The sequence below is a fragment of the Callithrix jacchus genome, chromosome 5 (genome assembly GCF_049354715.1).
Source record: "Callithrix jacchus isolate 240 chromosome 5, calJac240_pri, whole genome shotgun sequence".
NCBI classification, from domain to species: domain Eukaryota; kingdom Metazoa; phylum Chordata; class Mammalia; order Primates; family Cebidae; genus Callithrix; species Callithrix jacchus.
The window spans coordinates 97,280,647-97,303,737 of NC_133506.1; the positions used below are offsets into that span (position 1 = coordinate 97,280,647).

Below are 23,091 nucleotides of genomic sequence, written 5' to 3' on the forward strand. Positions count from 1 at the left end.
TGAAATACAAAGCTCTAATAATTGTAACCGAAACTTGAATTTTAGTAGGAAAGTTTATTTGTAAAGTTAAAGCTATACAAATTAAAATCAGAAGCAAAATCAGATTCTTCAGCCAGTATCCCTAAAGCTTTTTTTTTATTAGTGAGTTTTTTGAAAACAATTTTCAAATTAAATTTAAACCCAGTGATAGTGGTAGCTGTGGGAAATAGTAATAGCCATGGGAATCATTTGTTTAACTGTATTTTTTGTTGTTCCTTTCTTTTTCTTACTGTGGACACAACAGAATCTTCTGAAATATTGTACTGAATAAACTTGACCTAGCCAGATAGACCAATAAAACAATCTTCCAAGTCATGAATGACTAGGAATAGTCATGCAAAGCACTTGTGTGTGAAAATGCAGCTCAGAATATGTATAGTACACAAAGTGCTTGAAAGTAAATGCTACACCAACTTGGTGTTTGAATTGCAGAGACCACTGCAAGTGTAATAGATCCACTTGTGAGCTCCAATTTCCAGCCTTCAGCAAGGGCCTAGGAAGCTGTCTTCCCGTGTTGGCCCTGTGGTGCTAGGGCAGCCTTCCATGAGTGCTTGCTCCCCAGTGACCCTGACTGCCCAGTCTCAAGGGAGCTGAGATGATTAGGAAAACCAGGAATGGTTGTTGTAATCTCTTGTGTGGCTCAAACAAGGTAAGGGCAATGAAATGCAGTTATTCCATTATTTTCCTTCCTTTTTATTTTTCTTTCTCTTCTTTTTCTTCTTTATTATTATTAACCACTCCGCCTCACTCCCCCTACTCCTTGCTTTTGACAGAATATTGACTAGGAACCAGAAGCCTATTTCTGCTTAGCCTTAAGGGCCGCTGTTTACACAGCAGCGGTGTTACATAGGTTTACTGTGTCGTATGTCTGTGTAACACTGGATTTGGATCTTGTATTTAGCTGCCAGAAGTGACTGTGATGAAGTAGGAGAGATAAACTGATAGATTGGCTGCCAGAAAGATGTTGGGAATCAATCAGATAAACAGGGTAGAGAAATAGCTTGCTGTTTTCTAGTGATAATAAAACCAGCCGCTTCTGGTCCCTGCATTCTTAAACATAATTGCTGTGGTAATAATGTCCAAAATAAGCAAACGAAAAAACATCACGGGAGGTTTTCTAATTGCAAGTGAGATATCTTTTTCCCTTTTGCATTAGAGATTCATCTTTTGGAAGTGAATATTTTTATAAATTTGTTTTACTTCTTCCAGTGCCTACTTACATAAACAAATGAAATTAGAAAGAGACCTGCTTTCAAAGGAATTTATTCCTCTTTCTTCATCTTCTCACAGGCTTCAGCTATTTGATTTGGTGAAATATATCTATTGCCACCATGCCTCACCTACAAAATAATTGCTAATCTTTATGAAGAAACAAGTTTTAGGGTCAAGCCTGTATTATTGTCAGATGATCAGCAAAACTAGTTTATCTTAGCATCTTCTCCTAAATTTCTCTCAGAAGATTTTTGGAATTTTAATCCTATTTCTCTTTCTCTCTAGATAGCACTTGTAGTTTTATTATCGTCATTTAGAATTCTTCTTCTTAGTGTTTAACTTTAAAATCCATTGCTTCTCTTCACCCAGGACTTTAAGATCCAGTGCAGATTCTTAAGTCTGTATGAAAGGTACAGATGTAAATTTCAACTGGGCGCAGTGGAGTCAAGATTAAGATGACAGTAGGAGAATCATATAGAATCACTCCTGTGGAGTTAATTATATGGGATGAGAGACTAGTCCTCTGTCATATATTTTCAGTATACACAAATCACTTTCTTTAGGTTCCCTCTTCAAATTTTTGTGTCTATGAATGTGTTGGTAACATATGTAGTAGCTAAATCACTTAATAGCAAGCTTGGTAGAGTAGCAGCTATAGAAAACAAGAGGATGATGCCCACACTTTTAATTATATGCAATAAAGGCCTTTTGCCTGAGGAAGACCTTCCTGACTGCTGGAGGTTATAGTTCAGAAGTTAACCTTGCACCATTATCCTATTGGTGAAAAGCTGGTGCATTTTTCCCTTTTTGCCACACAGCCCTCCCACCTGACCTTTTAAAGATTCTCCATTAATATTGATGGAGTAGACAAAATTAATTATAAAAGCAATGAAGGGGGCTGGGCATGGTGGCTCATGCCTATAATCTCAGCACTTTGGGAAGCCGAGGTAGGCAGATCACGAGGTCAGGAGATCGAGACCATCCTGGCTAACACAGTGAAACACCATCTCTTCTAAAAATACAAAAGATTAGCTAGGCTAAAGATTAGTAGTGGCACGTGCCTGTAGCCCCAGCTACTCGGGAGGCTGAGGCAGCAGAATCGCCTGAATCCAGGAGGCAGAGGTTGCAGTGAGCGGAGATTGCACCACTGCACTCCAGTCTGGGTGACAGAGTGAGACTCTGTCTCAAAAAAAAAAAATAATGAAGGGAATGTTGCACACTCATCGATCTATTTGAAATGAACTGCAGTACAATAAGTCTTCCAAATGGGCTTCTGTTCTTGGCTACTGCTATAGCCACCTTTTTAAAGATATATAAATATGAAAGGGTTAATGGGAATTCAGTAATGCTCTTGCCATTGGGTTGTCCCTTATTGATTGTAGTTTTAGAGCTGTCACTATGCCATTCAGAATTCCTTCTGTCCCCTTTTAAAGTCAGTTGTACTGGAAGATGATAAATACATCTGTTGCTTTCCTTTTTCCCCTAGCTCCTTCGAGAACTCATAGAACGAAAGACCAGCTCCTTGGATCCCAACGATCAGGTGGCCATGGGAAGGTAATCTAGATATGCTTTCTGTTGATGCAAACGGCCAATATAATAGTTTCTCCTCTTGAGTCCCTTTAATTCTACCTGCAAAGCAATGATTGGTCCTATAATTACTGAAGTTAAGCAAGATAATAAGAGCTAGAAAGACAATGTGACCAACTGTTTACCCTACATTGCCTTAAGTACAATTTGAAAAGGAATTGTAAAACACCTATGTGTTTGTTTTTAGAGTTTGTTTTCCAGAGTTTTTCTTATGCTCTTTGCTCCGTAGTTTGTATTGCGATTGTATCTGTATCAATCTGTTGACCAGTGGATACAAAGCAGCCACCCAAATGTGTGCTCTCAGCTGTCAGAACATGGCACTTTGCACAACAGGTTCCTTGCTCTCAGTCGAATCTGCTTTGTTAGAGTCTGCCCTAATTTAGACCTCCACCCCTTCAGTAAAAGCTTCAGCACAATTAGAAATGGAACGTGGCAGCATTACCCAGATGTCGGGTTAGAATATAAAGTAGTGAAGGAAGGCTCTTGTGTGTATGCTTCATCCTGTGGTTGGGAAATAAAAAGTGCATTTAGAGTGCTACCTAATGAATAGTGTACATTTAAATAGCCATGAGCCATAATTTGCAAAAGCATGAAAGGAAACAAAAGCTGAAAGTGCCAGAATGGGATTCTAGGCAGAGCAGCCTTTCGAGAAAGCAATGAAAAATTTGTGTTGATGAAATAATTTTGAGTAAAATATTTGAATTTTATGGTAGAATGTTGTTGATATTTCGTTTATCTCTGGAATGTTATGGAGAGCTGTTCACTATAAATTTAATGTGATAGAGCAAATTGCATTTAAGTGGTGATTATATTGTACATTTATCTGACTTTACAATAAAATAGATTATGGTAATTAAGATTATATTAAGATTACAGTAATTGGATTTCCCTAGATTTTTTTTTTTCTGATGTTGAGTTTTCGTTATATAAATCAGGTAAGATGACTAGCTGCTGCTGCTGTTTCTCCTTTTTCTTTTTTTCACTTTTGTTCATATGAGCAATTCATGAAGATTTTCTTAGCCTAGTATCCCTTATTGAAAAATTAATTCCTTCTTATCTAAAATGACTGTAGAATATGTGACTCTTTTTTGGATTCTGATCCAAACAAGCCAAGTGTAAAATTGAGACATTCCAGGAAATGTGAAGACTGACTGGATATTTAATAATAAAGAATTATTGTTGACTTTTTTTTTTTTTTAGATGTGGTAATGGTGTTGAGATTATATTGAGAGGAGAAGAGTCCTTATCTCTTCTCTTGTATAGCGACATATACTGAAATATTTATAGATGAAATGAAAATTAACAGTTTAAAACAAGTAAAACAATTAAATATAAACAATTTAAAACAATTAAAAACTAATATCAGTAGTGGGTAATTATTTAAAAATTAGCAAAAATTTAGAAAGCATAAGAAAAAGCACTGGAGGATTACCAAAGGGAAAGTTAGATTTAAAAATTCTTACACTCAAACCAACCAGCAGTTGCAACATTAGTAACAGAACATGCTGCATAACTAAAACATTAAAAAGAAACCCAAGCAGCTATGCTCAGTTTGATGGGTCTGCCTACAGACTGGTAGATTTAGTGCTTGTCACAGCAACTTCAAATACTAAGGAGCATTGTTAACCAAATTTGCTGTAGAATTTCCCAGCTGCCATTTGTTTTTTACCATTGCACAAATCCTGTTCAATTGATTAGTTGGTCTGGCCCCAAACTAGCTTGAGGAACTTGATGTAGGTTGATGATTTCTTTCTGCAGGGTTGTTAGTGAGAAAAATTCCAATTTGTCAATACGTATAACTATTTCTGTTAGTGATGGTGCATAACATTGTTTGTGAATTTTCCAGGCAGTGGCTTGCAATTCAGAAGTTGCGAAGCAAAATCCACAAAAAAGTAGATACGAAAGCCAGCAAAGGCAGGAAACTTCGGTGAGTTACTTGTTGGAAAAATGTCAACATATATTGTATGTGTATCTCCTCTTGCATTTGGGCTGTTAGGCTATGTTTTCTTTTCTTCTGATGATTCTGTTTTTAAGGATCAGGAAAATAAACCAATATTTGAAGGTTTATTGCAACTCAGGTTTTCTTATTCCAAATGGAAATATAGTTTCATTGACTTTTATGCTACTGTTATGAATAGATGGGTGAAATAATGTATGCATTCCTTGAAAGAGAAAAAATAAGAAAACAAAAGTAAGATAGTTGAAATTACATTAATTTTAATTTATATAGAATGATATAAAAATGTTACGGCCAGGCGCAGTGGCTCCTGTACTCAGGAGGCCGAGGCAGGAGAATCACTTGAACCCGGGCAGCGGAGGTAGCAGTGAGCCAAGATTGCACCACTGTACTCCAGCCTGGGCAACAGAGCAAGACTCCATCTCAAAAAAATAAAAAATAAAAATGTTATTGTCTTATTGGTCCATTTTCATGATGCTGTATATGCACACAGTATGTTAAAAAGACATAAATGAAGGACTGCAAGGAATGCTAACAAAGTTATTAAATGAGATGGGAAATAAAATGTTTATGGGAAAATAGAGAAATTTCTGACTTAGGAAAATCCTCCCCTGTGACCTCTTTAAGGAGTTTTGTAACGGTACAGATGAGAAGGAGCAAGAGTAGAAACTGGCATCGCTTTACTTTTAGACTCGGTAACTGTCGTGTATGTGCGTGTGTGTGTGTGTGTGTGTATGACACAATATCATCACACAAAGTCTCAGTATCAAAGAAACTACCTGTAATTCAGATGCACACTGAGAAAATCTTAAACTTGTGTTAGGATAGTTTTAGGCAGATGGTTAATCCCACATCCTTTTTAGAACCTACCTATCATTAAATTCCCTTTAGACAAATGTGTGTCTATCTGACTTTTTAAAGATCTTCAGAGAAGTAGATTTCTCAATTACTTTAATTAACTTGTTTTAGTATTTAACAAAACTCATCAGGAAATGCTTATTTTTCTTTAACTTTGCAAAAGTACAAAGTATAATCAACTTTGGAAAGTATCATCCTTCGATTTAGTGTCTCTTTTTTTCAGTCTCAGGTTAAATTGTTATAATTTGTTAATTTCCAAATCTTCATGGTTCTCTAGGTTCATGTTTAGAGGTTAAGAACATGGATTTAAGAGGCAGACTGCCTGAGTTTGAATCCCAGCTTTAACGTTGATTAGTAATTGCTTTGGGCAAGGCCCTTAAACTCTGCTAGTTTCTTCATCTGTAACGTGAATATGACAATATACAAGCCTTGAAGGGTTGCTGTGAGGACTAAATGAATAGTGTATGTACAGCTATTACAATAGCGCCAGGTACATAGTAAGCACTATATAAGTGTTTGTTGCCATTACTACTGTCATTACTATTGCTATCAGTATTCCAAGGTTGAATCAGTCTCTTTTCCTAGTGTTCATTTATTTGCTTACTGACACGTCTTTTCTGTACCTGTCTCCCCCCTGCCCCCGCTACAAGGATTTAAAGAAGAATGTTACTAATAGTACTTCTAGGTGACCAGGCTGGATGATTACCTTATTCTTTATTTCTGGGATCAAATTTTTCTCCACTACTATACTTTTAAAATTATAATTTTATGAGGACATAAATGTTCTGTAGAAGGAGGAGCTCGAGATTTCAAATCACCAGACTTGGGTTCAAATCTTGTCTCTGTCTGGCAATATAATTTTGGTTGTTTTTTATTATCTGGGCCTCACTTTTCTCATTTACTGTGTAGAGATAATAATCCCTGCTTCAGGGATTTGGTATGGGAATTAAATGAAATCATGTGTAAATATCTGGTACATAGTAGGCATTCAAAAATTTTGATTTATCAGTTTGAAAGAAAAAAACAGGATTTTTTTAAAGCACAGATTTTTATTTTAATGAATTCAACTAATTTCATTAAACTGTTCATTACAGGTATGTGTCAATGCAATAAGATACCTTTGCTTTTGCAACATTTTGATAGCAGTGGAGATTCCCACACATTCCCATATATCCAGAGGTAGTAAAATCTTATTCTGGCAACAGACAAGCAAGAGGCATTGTTTTTAAACAGGGTTAAACATGAAAATATAGTAAGTGGTTTTAGTGTCCTTCTCCTTCCAAGAAGATGGTCATTAGATGGTAGGTGAGACCCAGTCTTCCCTCAGGGAACATTCACAGTTGTCCGTGGTATCTGTGGAGAATTGGTTTCAGGATGTACAAACACTCCCACACCCCCACCCCTGCAGATACCAAAATCCACGATGCTCAAGTTCCTTATATAAAACGACATAGTATTTGCATATAACCTACACACACTCCCTGTACTTTAAATTATCTCTAGATTACTTATAATACCTAGTCTAGTAGAAATGCCATATAAATAGTTGTTACACTATACTGTTTAGGGGATAATAACAAGAAAAAAAATTGGGACATGTTCAATACAGACACAACCATTTATGTCTTAAGTATGTTTGATCGTGGTTGATTGAATCTGTGGTTGCTGAACCCACAGATACAGAGAGCCAACTAGTCTGGAGAGGGTGGCAGACCCTGGCCGACTGAGGTGCTATGTGGGAGCTGCAACAGTAGAAATAATCCTGCAGACTGCTCCGGAAGACTTGCACAAGATATGACATCCTCACTGAGGCTAGAGAAATTAGTAGGCATTTGCCCAGTGAAAGCAAAAAGAATGTGTGCAAAAAGGTTTGTAAGCTTGAGAGATTGTGGGGTCCATTTTGGAAACCGCAGTTATTTTGTTTTGGCAGAGACTTTTGTAGCAAACTGAGATTTGAACTAATTGGTCTGATTCCAGAGCCTGTTCTTCTAATCTTCAGTGAGTTGTTTCACTGGCAGGACCAACTGACCTACATAGGCACCAAAAGTGAATATGAGAGAATAGCAGGAGTGAAGCTACATGCATGTGCTAGATCATGGCCATGTTAAGAATTTTGGACTTTATTCTGTAGACCGAGTCCTTGAAAGATTTTAGGCAGAGGAATATTGTTACCACATTTTAGAAAGATAATTGGCCAGGCGCGGTGGCTCACGCCTGTAATCCCAGCACTTTGGGAAGCCTAGGCAGCCTGATCACTTGAGGTCAGGGGTTCAAGACCAGCCTGGCCAACATGGTAAAACCCTATCTCTACTAAAAATACAAAAATTAGCCGGGCGTGATAGCATGTGCCTATAGTCCCAGCTACTGGGGAGGCTGAGGCAGGAGAATCGCTTAAACCCAGGAGGCAGAGGTTGCAGAGAGCAGAGATTGCACCACTGCACTCCAGCCTGGGCGACAGAGCAAAATTCCGTCTTTAAACAACAAAAAAGACAATTCTAAGGGATTTTCTATAAAGGACTAAAAAGTTATGAGAGCAAGGCCTGGAAGAAATAGGAGATGACAGATTGAGAGACATTTAAACAGGTGAGTAGTTATTACTTAGGAGTGACTGCCCATGAAGAGGTAAAAGAAAGTCAGAAGGCTGGAATGACTCCCAGGGTTTCAGGGAACTAGATAGGTCTTGGTAGTAATCAGAGAGCTGTATAAGAGATAGGCTGTGAGAAGAAAATCTTTTTTTTATTGTTTTTTTGAGGGAGGGAGTAGATTCAGTTTCTGAATATGTTGAAGTTTGACACAACCTTGAGGAATCCAAGTTGAGATATTTTTCAGTTGAGAGAAGGATGTAGGTGTTTATTAGTTGATAGTTTGGCAACAGTTTAATTGCTGTTTCCCAGGAAGGTACAGTGTGACAAGAATGCAGAGTGACAAGAATAAAACCCTGAAGAATGTCAACATATGTAAGATAGACAGGGTAAGAGAAGCCCATAAAGAATGCTGAGGAACAGTGGCCATTGAGGAGGAGGGCAGGGGAAGTTAGCGACAACACTGAATACAGGAAAGTGTTTAGTAAGGGGTCAGCAGTGCCTGGTGCCTCAGAGAAATCACCAAGGGCAGCATCGGTTCATTTGTGATCACATTTCTTCACATGAAATGCCTTTGGTTCTTGAAGAATTCCAGAAACTGCAAACTAAAACTGCATGCTTGAAAGGCCTCTAGAATTTCTTCATAAACTTTTACTGCCTTGATTGGTTTGTTTCATAAAAGCCTTTGGAATCAAATTGATGTGCCATCAAAAGGTTTTGTACCGTTCCAGTTATTAAATGTAGAGGGGATGAGAGAAATAGAAAACCACCACCAGGGAAACCCCATAGTAATATTTTTTGCAGACAAGGTCCACCAATAGATGCTAAAATCAATGGGCAAAAGTTTGAGGAGAGACTATATTTGTATGGTCTTTAAGTACCTCCCTCAAGATATTTGTCCATTACAAAGAGAAACATCGTGGCTTTACAATAATCTAACAGATGCCGCCTTAACCTAGTGTTCAAGATGAACATCACCAGTAAAAAGACGTATCTACACCCCCCTGTCTTCAGTAGAAAGATACAACATCATTTCTGTGGTATTCTTGTCAAAAATGCCCAACCTTAATCTCATCATAAAACCAGCATACAAATCCACATTGGGAGACACTATACCAAATAACTGACCAGTACTCGTCAAGTGTCAAGATAATGAAAAAACAAAGACTGAGAAGCTGTCATAGGTTGCAGGAGACTGGGGAGACATCATAACTAGGTGTAATGTGGGTCTCAGGAGCCTACAATTATTACAGAATAAAAATGTTTTAACGTCATAGATAAGTTTATGTGTGTTGAATTGGTTTGGGTTTTGTCATCTTGTACTCACCTGGCTCTTCTTGAGACCGTAAATGTGAGGATGTGGTCAGAATCATAGAGTGGTCTTTACTCATAGCAATAGCATAACAACTAACATCTCCAGAACTCCCAGGTCAGGCACTGCTAAGCAATTTACATGCAGAGGCAGAAAGAGCACAAGCTCTGGAGCCAACTGCCTAGGTTTGAAAGTCGACTTTTCCATTTCCCAACCTTGAGACTTTAGACAAATTACTTTACATCTCTGTGCTTCAATATCCTCATCTGTGAAAGGAGTATAATCATAGAAGTGACATTTCATAGGGTCGTTATGCAGATTAAATGAGCTAATTCATGTGAACTAACATCCCCAGCGTTACATAGTTAGTGAGTAGCAAACTGGGATTTGAACTAATTGGTCTGATTCCAGAGTCAATTCTTCTAACCTCTGGATGTTGAGTTGTTTCACTGGCAGTTCCAACCCTATACAGGCACCACAATGACATCTTGGCTACCTTAGCATTCTTTCCTAAAGGGTTAAACCAAGGGGCCCCCCAGGCTAGATGAGAATATTATAAACAACTTTCTTGAGTTAGACTTCAAGAACAGACCATGTATGCCAGCTGTCATCACTGATACTAGGTCACACCATGGAGTAATTTTTGCTCTTTTTTTGTGATAGGGTTGTATATATAAGACTTTCAGAAATATTGTAGCAAAGATTAACATTACCTTCTGGAAACGGTTTAAATAATAACACATCATTAGTTTAAATGATACAGCCTGGTCAGACTTGCTAATTGGATGCTAGAAAATAACCTTTAAAAAAATTTGGGTTTTTGGAAATACAGTAATTATAATTATTGATTATCAGTATTCTACTCAGCATTGTAAGTGGATCTAGTTATGATTTAATCAGAAATCATAATGTAAATGGATCAGACTCCCAAGCCTTTAATAATGTGATGTCTTACTTTGTTGGTCTGTTCTTCCACAACAAAATATATTTATCTTTTCTTAGTATGGTTGGTAAAAGGTGATTTAATATTAAAACATGCACCCATTTTCAGTGTACTGATTAGAGGAATCCATTGCACTAAGTATACTAAATAGTCTTTAATCTGACTTCTTTGTAAAGCCTGTATTTCATCATGTAGTTTTAATAGTTATTGATGATATTGTATTAAATGTAAAGATATTCTACAGAGCATTTCTATCTAATAAAAATATTAATGTATATTATATATGCAATTTTAAATGTTCTAGTAGCCACATTAGAAAAGTAAAAAGGTGAACTTAATTTTAATAGCAAATTTCATTTAACCCAATATATAAATATATTATTTCAACAATTTACTATTTTAAGAATTATTAAATGACATATATTCTTTTTTTGTCCCAAGTCTTCAAAATCTCGTTTGTATCTTATGCTTAATTACAGTACATCTCAATTCAGACTAGTCACATTTCAAATGCACAGTAGCCATGCGTGGCTAGTAGCTACTGTATTGCATAACACAACTGTAGGGTATAGTTCACAGTCTTTGTCCACACAGCCAAGTATAGTAGTCATACTTTCAGATGGACACTGAAGTTTAGTGAGGCCTAAGGACATTAAAATATATATGTAATTAACAGTATTTTTGCTTTATATTTAACTAAAAAGGTTGCTCATACGTTGACACAACTTTTGGGAGGGCATTTTGACTCAGTCAAGTTTACATATACATACCTTTCAACTCAGCAATTTTACATCTAAGAGTAATGTTTTGGCTGGGCTTAGTGGCTCATGCTTGTAATTCCAGGGAGGCTGAAGTGGGAGGATTACTTGAGCCCAGGAGTTCAAGACCAGCTTAGGTAAAAGTGAGGTCCCATCTCATAAAAAAAAAAAAAGTATCTATTAGGTATTAGCCAAGCATTGTGGCATACACCTGTATTTTTAGCTACTTGGGAGGCTGAAGTGGTGGATCACTTGAGCTCAAGAGTTTTGGTCCAGCCTGAGCAACATAGCAAGACCTTTCTTTGTCTCTTTAAAAAAATAAAAAAAATAAAAAAAAATATATATATATATAGTATTAATTTTTTTGGTGGTTACCAGAGGCTGGAAAGGGTAGTGTGAAGATCAGGGGAAGAAGAAAGGTTGCCTAATGAGTACAAAACTGTAGTTAAACCAGAAGGAATAAGTTTTAGTGTTTGATAGCACAGTAGAGTGACTATAGTTATCAAGAATTTACAGTATATTTCAAAATAGCTAGAAGAGAAGATTTGGAATGTACCGACAAAAGAAATTATAAATGTTTGAGGTGATAGATATCCTGGTGACCCTGATTAGCTCATTACACATTGTATGCATGTGTCAGAATACATGTACCCCATAAATATGTACAATCACGTATTAATAAAAAACTTTAAAAATTATACATTAATTTTATAATTAGAAGCTAACAAGCAGACTTCAAAAAAAATTTATGCGACTGGACATGATGGCACTTGTCTATAATCCCAGCACTTTGGAAGGCTGAAATGGGAGGATCACTTGAGTTTAGGAATTTGAGACCAGACTGGACAATATAGCAAGACCCTATCTCTAAAAAAAAAAAAAAAATTTTTTTTTAATTAGCCAGGAATAGTGGCACATACCTCTAGTCCCAGCTATTTGGTGGTGGTGGGAGCTGGGAGGCAGAGGTTGGGGGGATGGTTTGAGCCTGGGAAGTCAAGGCTATAGTGAGCCATGATCACACCACTGCATTCCAGCCTGAGTGACAAAGCAAGACCCTATCTCAAAAAACAAAACAGAAAACAAGGTGACATAGAGGCCTTTTTTCATTTTATAAAAAGTGAAGACTTAGACTGGCTATGGTGGCTAACACCTGTAATCCCAGCACTTTTGGAGGCCAAGGCAGGTAGATAAGTCCAGGAGCTCAAGACCAGCCTGGGCAACATGGTGAAACCCAATCTCTACTAAAACTATACGTATTAGCTGGGCATAGTGGTACGTTTCTATAGTCCCAGCTACTCTGGCCAGTTTTTTTTTTTTTTACTCTTTGTAGAAACAGGGTCTTGCTGTGTTGCCCAGGCTGGTCTTGAACCCCTGGGCTCAGGTGATCCTTCTGCCTCAGCCTCTCAAAGTGCCCAGGTTATAGGCATGAGCCACTGTGCTGCCAACTGCATGTGTTTTGTGTGTGCTTTGTTTTTTAACTTTTGTCGGGTTTTTTTTTTTGTTTTTTTTTTTTTGAGACGGAGTTTCGCTGTTTTTACCCAGGCTGGAGTGCAATGGCGCGATCTCAGCTCACCACAACCTCCGCTTCCTGGGTTCAGGCAATTCTCCTGCCTCAGCCTCCTGAGTAACTGGGACAGGCACGCGCCACCATGCCCAGCTAATTTTTTTATGTATTTTTAGTAGAGACGGGGTTTCACCATGTTGACCAGGATGATCTCGATCTCTTGACCTCGTGATCCGCCCACCTCGGCCTCCCAAAGTGCTGGGATTATAGGCGTGAGCCACTGCACCCGGCCCTATTTTATGCCTTTTCTATTACTTTTTTTCTGGTGTAGGGGGTACAGATAGGGGTATTACTGTGTTGTTCAGGCTGGTTTTGAACTCCTAGCCTCAAGCATCCTTCTCCTTGGCCTCCCAAAGTGCTGGGATTACAGGCATGCGCTACCATACCCTGCCAATATTACTTTTATAATGGGGAAAATCTTATCAGTATTATTCTTGTAAAATTTATTTGCTGAGAAAAAGAATTACCTTTGAGAGGCAGAAACTGGGGGTGGTATAATAAATAATTTAATTATTTGACATGTAAAAATGTTCCTAAAAGTTTAAAACATTGTGTATTAAATACATGAAAATATCACATTTTGTTTACAGATAGTGTTTTGTGCTAGTAGAATTTTTTTGGGGGGTTAGATTTTACTTTTTGTATATAGAGAGGGCACATCAAAATGAATAGAAAAGGATACCCCTTTGAATTATTGTTGGTATGATTTGGTCTGTATAAGGTCATATGTTTTCTAGAGAATCTCAAATATATCATACAAAAAAAACTTTTTTTTCCAGTTGGGTAACGTAGCTGATGTAGCATAAACTTCCGTAGTACCTAGATTGAAGATCTACGAATCATACTTACTGTGAACTCAGTTGTGCATCTCCATTTAAAGATGGGGGAAATGAAAGACCCCATGGATTTAGTGCATAGAGATGCTGTGGAATTGCAGCTGCCTTTTCTGACATGGGGAACCAGTGTCAGTGAGTGAGAGTGTTGGTGAGGTGTTGCATTCAGATGCTATACCACTCACTACCTATGCTGCTGCCAGCAGATTACTTTTATGACATCTATTAAAATGAAAAATGCTTAAGTTATATGTAGAGGAGGAAAATGAGGTAGTCAATTCCTCATTGTCTTTAGTCTGGAATTATATTTAAGGTTTGTATATTGCTCAGCAGCACAAGTGTACCTATTCTTTTTTGGGGCTGTGATATAAATGAATCTGTGTTGAACTGTCATTTACAGTAATCTGTATCAGACTTTTCTCCTGTAGCATTAAGGAAAATGGGGGAAACGTACCAGTCACCCCTACATATTCGTGAGTTCCACATCTGTGGGTTCAACAAACCATGGATTGAAAATACTCAGGCATGGGGAAAGGATCATTGTGCTGTACCTCTGAACAAGTGCAGACTTTTTTCTTGTCGTTATTCCCTGAACAATACATTATAACAACTATTTACATAGCATTCATATTGTATTAGGTATTTTAAGTAATCTAGAGATGAGTTAATTATGTGGAAGCATGTGTGTAGATTACATGCAAATACTATGCCATTTTACATATGGAAATTGAACATCCATTGGATTTTTCTATCCATGGGGATTCCTGGAACCATTCCCCTACAGATACCAAGGGATAACTGTAGTTGGTCATCCAACGGCAGTGCTAAGTGCCTATGAATTTTTTTCCTATCCCGCTTTGTAGCCAAATGTTCCAGTGATCAGTTCTGGAGTTTGTTAACTCATGGAATGTGTTTCCTCTACTAGGTTAATAGTTACTAATGTTGCCACCTGTTTGCTTCCTGCTTTATTTAGGTTTCATGTCCTTAGCAAGCTGCTGAGTTTCATGGCACCTATTGACCATACTACCATGAATGATGATGCCAGGTGAGTAATGGATTAATTATGTGTCTCAAATGGCTTCATGACAGCCTGATATTGACCTGTTCTACAGCCTTCGCCCTCTCCGTTTCTTCTTATCAGTTAACCATTTGTCATTCTCATCATAGTAAGGGTCACATCTCTTCACCCTCATAATTGCTGTAAAACCAAACCAGAAACTTGCATAAACCTCAGTTCTGCCTTTGGTGATTTGTTTGTTTTTCCTGTTTTGTTTTGAACTTTAGCCCACCTGCCTGGGACATCTGAGCTCTCTAGGACAGGGCGGGCGGCTTATATGTTTGCTGTTTCTACTTGCAGCTGTTGTGCATATTCTTTCCTTTTGAAAGTGGTTCTAGTGAGTGCTCTGGAGATGTACATATGTTGTATTTGTTGGGGATTGTGAGTGTTTTTACAAAAGATATATATATACTGGCCAGACAAGTAATCCCAGCACTTTGGGAGGCCGAGGTGGGTGGATCACCTGAGGTTGGGAGTTCGAGACCAGCCCAGCCAACATGGAAAAACCCCATCTCTACTAAAAATACACAATTAGCTGGGTGTGGTGGGGCATAACTGTAGTCCCAGCTACTTGGGCAGCTGAGGCAGGAGAATCGCTTGAACCCAGGAGGTGGAGGTTGTGGTGAGCCGAGATCACGCCATTGCACTCCACTTCTGGGCAACAAGAATGAAACTCCGTCTTAAAAAAAAAAAAAAAAAGGATGTATATGCTTATTTTCTAAAGCTAAAACAAGGCCAAGCATGGTGGCGCATGCCTGTAATCCCAGCACCTTGGGAGGCTGAGGTGAGCAGATCACCTGAGGTCGGGAGTTCAAGATCAGCCTGACCAACATGGAAAACCCTGTCTCTACTTGAAAATACAAAATTAGCCGGGCATGGTGGTGCATGCCTGTAATCCCAGCTACTCAGGAGGCTGAGGCAGGAGAATCGCTTGAACCTGGGAGGTAGAGTTTGCAATGAGATCGCGCCGTTGCACTCCAGCCTGGACAACAGAAGTGAAACTCCATCTCAAAAAAAAAAAAAAAAGAAAAGAAAAAAGTATACTCATAATATGACTATTCAGAGATAACCTTTTTAAAATAACAGTTTCTTCTGTATGTATTAATTGACATTCTATAATGAAGAGCTTCCTCTTCTCCCTCATTTACTGTTTATTTTTTCATTTATATCAATATGGACTCATGTTTTCCTATTTTATTCAATGAGTTACATTTATTTTGATGATAAAATTGTCCCAGATAGCGTAAGGGCCTTCAAACTGGCTTGCGTCCTTCAAAGTTGTCTTCAGTCATTCTTTGAATACTTCCTTACTTTCTGGCACCACAAGATGTTTAAGGCTCACTTTAGACTTTTCATCTTCCAGCCCTGAAATTAGTCTTTTTGAAGGAGCCTGGTTCTGTTTAGTAGTTCTTTTTAATGGTATTTAGAAACCAAGATCTAGGTACTGGGGGTGCTCCTCATTAGTGAGTATTGTTATTTCTAGGCCCTGTCAGCATACAGAGATAGAAAATGTATGTGTATACATTCACACATACACAGAAGAACACTTTGAACATCTCACAGTATTTCATTCCAGTTTTTATAAGTTCTCTTTCAGTATGTTCCTGTTTTTCTTTTTTATATAATTGAAATGATATTTGGGAAATATTTTATATACTGAGAGCATTTTCATGTCATTAATTTAAAAATTTTAAATGACCAAATGATATTGTTACAGTATTTATTTAGCCATTCACTGGCTGTTGGACATTTAAATGGCTTTTAATTGTCATTGATGTAAATAATGCTGTGAGGAACATTTTTAAACATATTTACCAAATGAAATTATTGGTCATAATAAAGGCACAGGTGGTTTTTGCTAGTTTTATCCCTCAAACTACATATAACCTTTTTATTTAAGAGTATCTTGTTTGCTACCAGATGCCGTCAGATTCCCCCCCCCCCACCTTGCCTGAAAAGTATGAGATCTGCGAATTTTGGCAAACACTATTATTATTTTTTATTTGGTTTATTCGGTGCTTTGAGCACAAAACAGTTTATGGATGGTTCTGAGTACATTTATATCTAGCTTTGAGATCCCCATCTGCTGTCCTGTGCTTTGCAAGTGCATGTCTAGATATGGCTGTGGTTTTTTTTGTCCGTTTCTAGATCTAGCCTGTTTAAAAATTGCAGAGTAAAATGAGTGCCTCTTAGATTCCCTGTCAGGATGCCATGAAAAAGTTGCATCAAGAAGAAAGCAAAACTAGATTTTGAAAATTAAACCAAACCCTTTAAGGTTACATTATTATCCCAGGCATAAAATGAAACCTGGCTTATAAATTAGTGGCATCTTTTGAACATAGCACTATAAAATCATTCAGAAATCAATGGTATGCCATTCTTAGTTGGAATTTTACTTGAATCCCTTGAGGAGTAGTTTTTCCAGAATCTTATCTATATTCACTCAATTTTTGAAGGTCTACTATTTGCTAGGAATAAAAATTATTTGAATATGACTCTATTAGGATTAATTTGGGTATGGTCTATAAGAAATCTATAACCTGCCTACAGAGGCATAAGCAAATGAAAGTCCATCTTTCTGACAGGATAATTCTAGCGGTGAGAGGCAACTGTTGGCCATGGCTTTTGCTTCTCAGTGGTGTTCAGACCAACATCTCTTGGTCTTTTCCCTGTAGTCCCAAAATGGCTGTTGCAGCTTATGCCATCAAACATGCGTTCAATGCAGGAAGAAGAGGAAAGAGCTGTGCCAGCTTGCTAATAGGTAAATGATGAACTTGAACAAAAAAACAAAGCTAATAGGTAAATGATGAACTTGAACAAAAAAATCCAGCAGATGACATATTTTTCTACTATGTAAAGAGTTTTTACAAATCTCTAAGAATATCCCAATAAGAATAATAGACACAGCACATCAACAAGCAGACTTCAAAATCAAAAAAGAGGGCCAGGTGCAGTGGCTCATGCCTGTAATTCCAGCACTTTGGGAGGCCATGGCAGGTGGATCACAAGGTCATGTTTGTTTTTAATCAGAAAAGTAAAACTTCCCCAGAATTCTCTTCAGCAAACTTTTTGTATTTCACTGGCCAGAACTGTGTTACGTTGCCACTCCAGGTAGAGCAGGCAAGGGAGAAGGGGTTGGGAATGTGTTTGCTGGGTGACAGTGACATTTATAAGGAAAAAGGGGTATTCCTTGTAGACTGATTGCTAATTACCAGCATTGTTCTCCAGCTGGTTTAGCTACTTAAGGAATGTAATAATAGTCTTGTAGCTGGAGAACTGAACATTGTTTTTACCAAAGTGCACGCCATTCTCATTATGTTTTCTAAGGATAGAGAGACGCGTTCATATCAACTGCTCGTGTTTTTGGTTTGAATAGGCCAGATTAACTATGGGTACAGTAACTAGGCATTAGCTCTCTCTCCTAGTATCAAAACTTTTGGAGCCAGTAGGTATTATTAACTTTATCTTAAGTTAAAAAGGAAGCAGTAATAGCTTGTCCTTTGCTTTTCCTTAGTGGAAAAACGAAAGTGGAAATAATCTAGTACCATTCCATTCTGTGTCCCATTTGTACACCACAAATAGGAAGCTTTTATAATTGTTAGAGTATCAATATTACTGCATGCTACTTTTCCTCAAGTAAATAGTTTTGGTTTTCCTAAGTTACACATATATCATTCTTGGCGTGCTGGGGGCATAGAGAATTTTTTTTTAAATGATTTTCAGGTAGTAAAGGACTTTATAAGCATGACTACAGGGCCAGAAACTGTAAGGAAAAATATTAATAGACCTGACTACATAAAAGTCACTGAAAAAGACATCAAAAACAAAGCTAATAGGTAAATGATGAACTTGAACAAAAAAATCCAGCAGATGACATATTTTTCTACTATGTAAAGAGTTTTTACAAATCTCTAAGAATATCCCAATAAGAATAATAGACACAGCACATCAACAAGCAGACTTCAAAATCAAAAAAGAGGGCCAGGTGCAGTGGCTCATGCCTGTAATTTCAGCACTTTGGGAGGCCATGGCAGGTGGATCACAAGGTCAAGAGATTTTGGCCATTCTGGCCAACATGGTGAAACCCTGTCTCTACTAAAAATATAAAAATTAGCTGGGCATGGTGGCATGCACTCGTAGTCCCAGCTATTCAGGAGGCTGCGGCAGGAGAATCTCTTAAACCTGGGAGGCAGAGGTTGCAGTGAGCCAAAATCATGCCACTGCACTCCAGCCTGGGCAACAGAGCAAGACTCCATCTCAAAAAAAAAAAAAAAAAAAATCAAAAAGAAAAATGTCAAGGGCCAAAAATCAAAGAAATGCAAGTTAATATAATGAGATTTATTTTTATTATTTTTTTTGAGACAGAGTTTTGCTCTGTTACCCAGGCTGGAATGCAGTGGCACTATTTGGGCTCACTGCAACCTCTGCCTCCTGGGTTCAAGTGATTCTCCTGCCTCAGCCTCCTGAGTAGCTGGGACTACAGGCATATACCACCATACACACCACCCCCCATTTTTGTTGTCCTTATTCAGTTGGAAAATATGAAAAGGATTAGTAACACCCAGTGTTGATGATGTAAGGAAAAATGCACTTTTGCATACTGTTGTTGGAAATGTAATTGGCAAAATCTTTTGGAAGGACTATTTGACATTGTGTTTCCAACTTTTTTAATTTTTTTGAAATGGTATCTTGCTTTGTTACCCAGACAAGTGTGCAGTGGTGAAATCTCAGCTCCCTGCAACCTCCGCCTCCTAGGTTCAAGAGATTCACCTGCCTCAGCTTCCCGTTGGTCAGGCTGGTCTCGAACTTCTGACCTCAGGTGATTTTCCTGCCTCAGCCTCCCAAAGTGCTGGGTTTACAGGCATGAGCCATCAATCTTGGCCTTGTTTCTGACTTTAAATGTGTCTGTTAACACAGAAAAATCTACTTGTAGGAGTTAACTAAGGAAATAGCTATTAATAGTTACCAAATACATTTGTGTCAAGGATCTTTATTGCTGTATTATTTGTAGACAAATAAAAAAATATCCAAATGACCCAAATTAAATAATCACAGTAAAATCATTCAATGAATTTATTACCTTTTTTTTCTTAATAGAGACAAGGTCTCACTATTTTCCAGTCAGGAATGCAGTGGTGCGATCATAGCTCCCTACAGCCTCCAATTCCTGGGCTCAAGTGATCCTCCCACCTTAGCCTCTTGAGTAACTGGGACTAACAGGTGCACACCACCACACTCCACTAATTTTGATTGTGGTAAAATACATGTAACAGAATGTCCTGCCCTTTTGATTTCTTGTTCCCAGAGACACCTCTGCTTATGGTCCTTAGCTTACCCACATCCGGAAGTAGAAGCCCTTTTCTTCTTAGCTGCTTCTTAGTTCCAGTTTTTATCCTTCCACACATGTGCCTAAATTGGATTACTGCTCAGTGATTTTGCTGGGGGGGTGACCTGTCCAGTTGTGCATCCTTGAATTCCCCCCCCCATATCCCTTTTCCAGTTTGAAATCAGTAAATATGCCCTTGTTTGACTTAAATTGAAACTGGAATGTAGCTTATTAAGGGAGAGAGAGAGAGCTTTAACACAGGGTATTATCATGGTGGAGAAAGAAATGCTATCTTTAAAAGGATAGTGGCATCTTCATTTTGTTTCTCCTGTTTTGTGTTGTGAATAGTATTATCTGTTTAGTTAATTTCTGCTGATAAAAATTCTTTTCTCATGCTAAGAATTTTTCTCTTTGAGGGATCTATTTACAAAAAAAAAAAAAAAAGACAACTTTTAAAATGCGAAATAGCCAGGTTGTGTGCCTGTGTTGCCAAGTTTCCCTTTGGGACATTTCCTTCAGGTAGACGTTGGACACTGATTCAATGCTTTTGGGTCTCCTTTGTTAGTGAAAATCTCATGCAAACCCTGATACTTTCTGTGTGTTGGTCTAGTAGATCTTTACTCTTCTCCATTATGAGGTTTACAGGTGGTTTGTATTGCATGCCTGATGAGCATTCCTAATACTGAAAGAAAACAAAAGAAAGCCCAATTTGTCTGTGTATTATGTGTTTGCCTGCAAAGGAATAGGTTACCATGAGCCTAAAAATGATCCCCGACTTTGCTAAACCCTTGATACTGTTGACACGGGGCAGCTCAGCTCCCAGGACGGCATCATCTCTAAGAGGCAAAGGACCACTTGATTCTGTAGAGATAGAGCTATCAGTGGCCTAAGGAAAAGAAAAGGCTTGGCATCTCATTGGTAGAGAATCCTCTAAGTACAGTATCACCAGCAAGAGCAGATCAGTACTTTACTTGCATGATTTGCAGGCTGTTGTTCACTTCTCTATTGTAGTTATTCTGAGCTCATCAAGAACCTTTTAGAAACTGCTTATATTGCCTAGTGTGAAATCCCACCACGCCCCATGCTGTTAGACCAGAGGGAGTATGATGTGAATATTAAACACTCTGTGTGGCCCGGTGCAGTGGCTCACACCTGTAATCCCAGCACTTTGGGAAGCTGAGGCGGGCAGATCACCTGAGGACAGGAGTTTGAGACCAGCCTGACCAACACGGAGAAACTCCAACTCTACTAAGAATACAAAATTAGCCAGACATGGTGGCGCATGCCTGTAATCCCAGCTATTCAGAAGGCTGAGGCAGGAGAATTGCTTGAACCCAGGAGGGGAGGTTGCAGTGAGCCGAGATTGCGCCATTGCACTCCGGCCTGGACAACAAGAGTGAAACTCCATCTCAAAAAAAAATTCTCTACATATTTCAGAATATCACATGTACCCCATAAGTATATACACATGTTATCTATTAATAAAGAAAAAGAAAAGCCAGTATTGGATACTATAATGGTTTGAATCTGTGTCCCAGGCAAATCTCATGTTGAAATGTAATCCCCAGTGTTGGAGGTGGGGCCTGGTGGGAGGGGACTGGATCATGGAGTGGATTTCTCATGAATGGTTTAGCACCATTCCCTCGGTGCTGTCCTCATGACAGCGAGTTCTTGAGCGATCTAGTTGTTTAGCAGTATGTGGCTCCTCCCTGTCCCCACTGTCTCTCTTGCTCCTGCTCTGGCCACGTGAGGCATCTGCTCCTCCCTTGCTTTCCGCCATGATTGCAAGCTTCCAGAGGCCTCACCAGAAGCTGGACAGACCATGCTGCCTATACAGCCTGCAGAACTGTGAGCCAATTAAACCTCCTGTCTTAATAAATTATCCAGTTTCAGGTATTTCTTTACTGCACTGCAAGAATGGCCTAATACAGATGCAGTCCAAAAATAAAAATAAAATAAAATAAATGCAGATGATCTTTTACTATAGTTCTAACAAAGTGAAGAATTTGGGGTTATGGAAATAAGCATCTGCTTTTTGCCTGTGTTTTTGACAGACCCTCTGAGGCAGACTTTTAAACAAGTTAATTGTCATTTGTTGTATGGATGTAAGTCACTAAAATGCTAGTGTGAAAGAGAAATAAATACTGACTGAGACCCCTGAGACAGGAAGAGATGTGTTCCTCAGAACTGACCACTGACTCAAATTTGGGAAGGGGCATCCATGTGAACCTGCTCTGTTGGCATGGGATTTGGTTGTCAGGATGGAAAGGGTATGGTGACAGCAGTCAGCTTGATGCATGCCAAAGAAAGTAGTTGTCTGCCTTGCATTAAGTGCTGCCTCAAGGAGACATTACTAGATAGACTTAATCCTGGTACTGTCTGTTAAAAGTGTAATTATTGAATTTTTTTAGTAGATTCCCCCCTCATTCCAAAAATGGTAGCAAGATTAGCATTTTGCTGGTACTCAATTCCTTTGCAAATAACTTAAAGAAATCCTCAATATGTACAGCAAGAGTTTCCATTTTAGCTCCCTGTTCTGTCCCCAAAAATAAAAAAACCACCTTTCCCACTCTTTTTGTAAAGCTGCTGGCATTAAAAAAGAACAAGGAGAGGATCCTTTAATGATAAGTACTGAGCACCAAATACATTATTGTTTTACATCTGGAGTTTTTAGAAAAGAAATGTACAAATATAATCCAGCCTTGTAAAGTGCTTTGTCAACATCACTGCCACGTTGTTCTTGAGATGCCTTGGTATAATAGAATTCGTACAGGCAATTTATCTTCAGCTCGCCATTTTTGTCTATGGGTCTGCACCCTAAATATGGGCATATTCTACCACTCTACTGATGATACTCTTTTCCCCCAGTTGGTAACCCAGAGGTTAGTTAAACCATTTCTTGCTCCCCCTTACCTATATTTAATAGGAATATGCACTGAATCATGGTGAGATCGTCTGGCATAGCTTGCTGAGCATTTGAGAACACATCAGCTAAAAACCCCTGAAATACCCTCCATTGAGCGTTTTCTGTTGGTTAAAAACTTGCAGGCAAGAATGGTTAGA

At 38.4% G+C, this 23,091-nt stretch overlaps 1 protein-coding gene across 2 annotated transcripts in view; it reads left to right on the plus strand.

Moving 5' to 3' along the window:
• The window catches only part of AATF (apoptosis antagonizing transcription factor), a 107,120-nt gene that overhangs the window by 65,235 nt on the left and 18,794 nt on the right, over positions 1–23,091 (plus strand). For both annotated transcript variants that reach the window (XM_002748315.6, XM_008997006.3), the window contains 3 exons: positions 2,738–2,805; positions 4,685–4,765; positions 14,619–14,690. In XM_002748315.6, the coding sequence (XP_002748361.2) occupies positions 2,738–2,805; positions 4,685–4,765; positions 14,619–14,690 (221 nt within the window). The remainder of the gene's footprint in view (positions 1–2,737; positions 2,806–4,684; positions 4,766–14,618; positions 14,691–23,091) is intronic.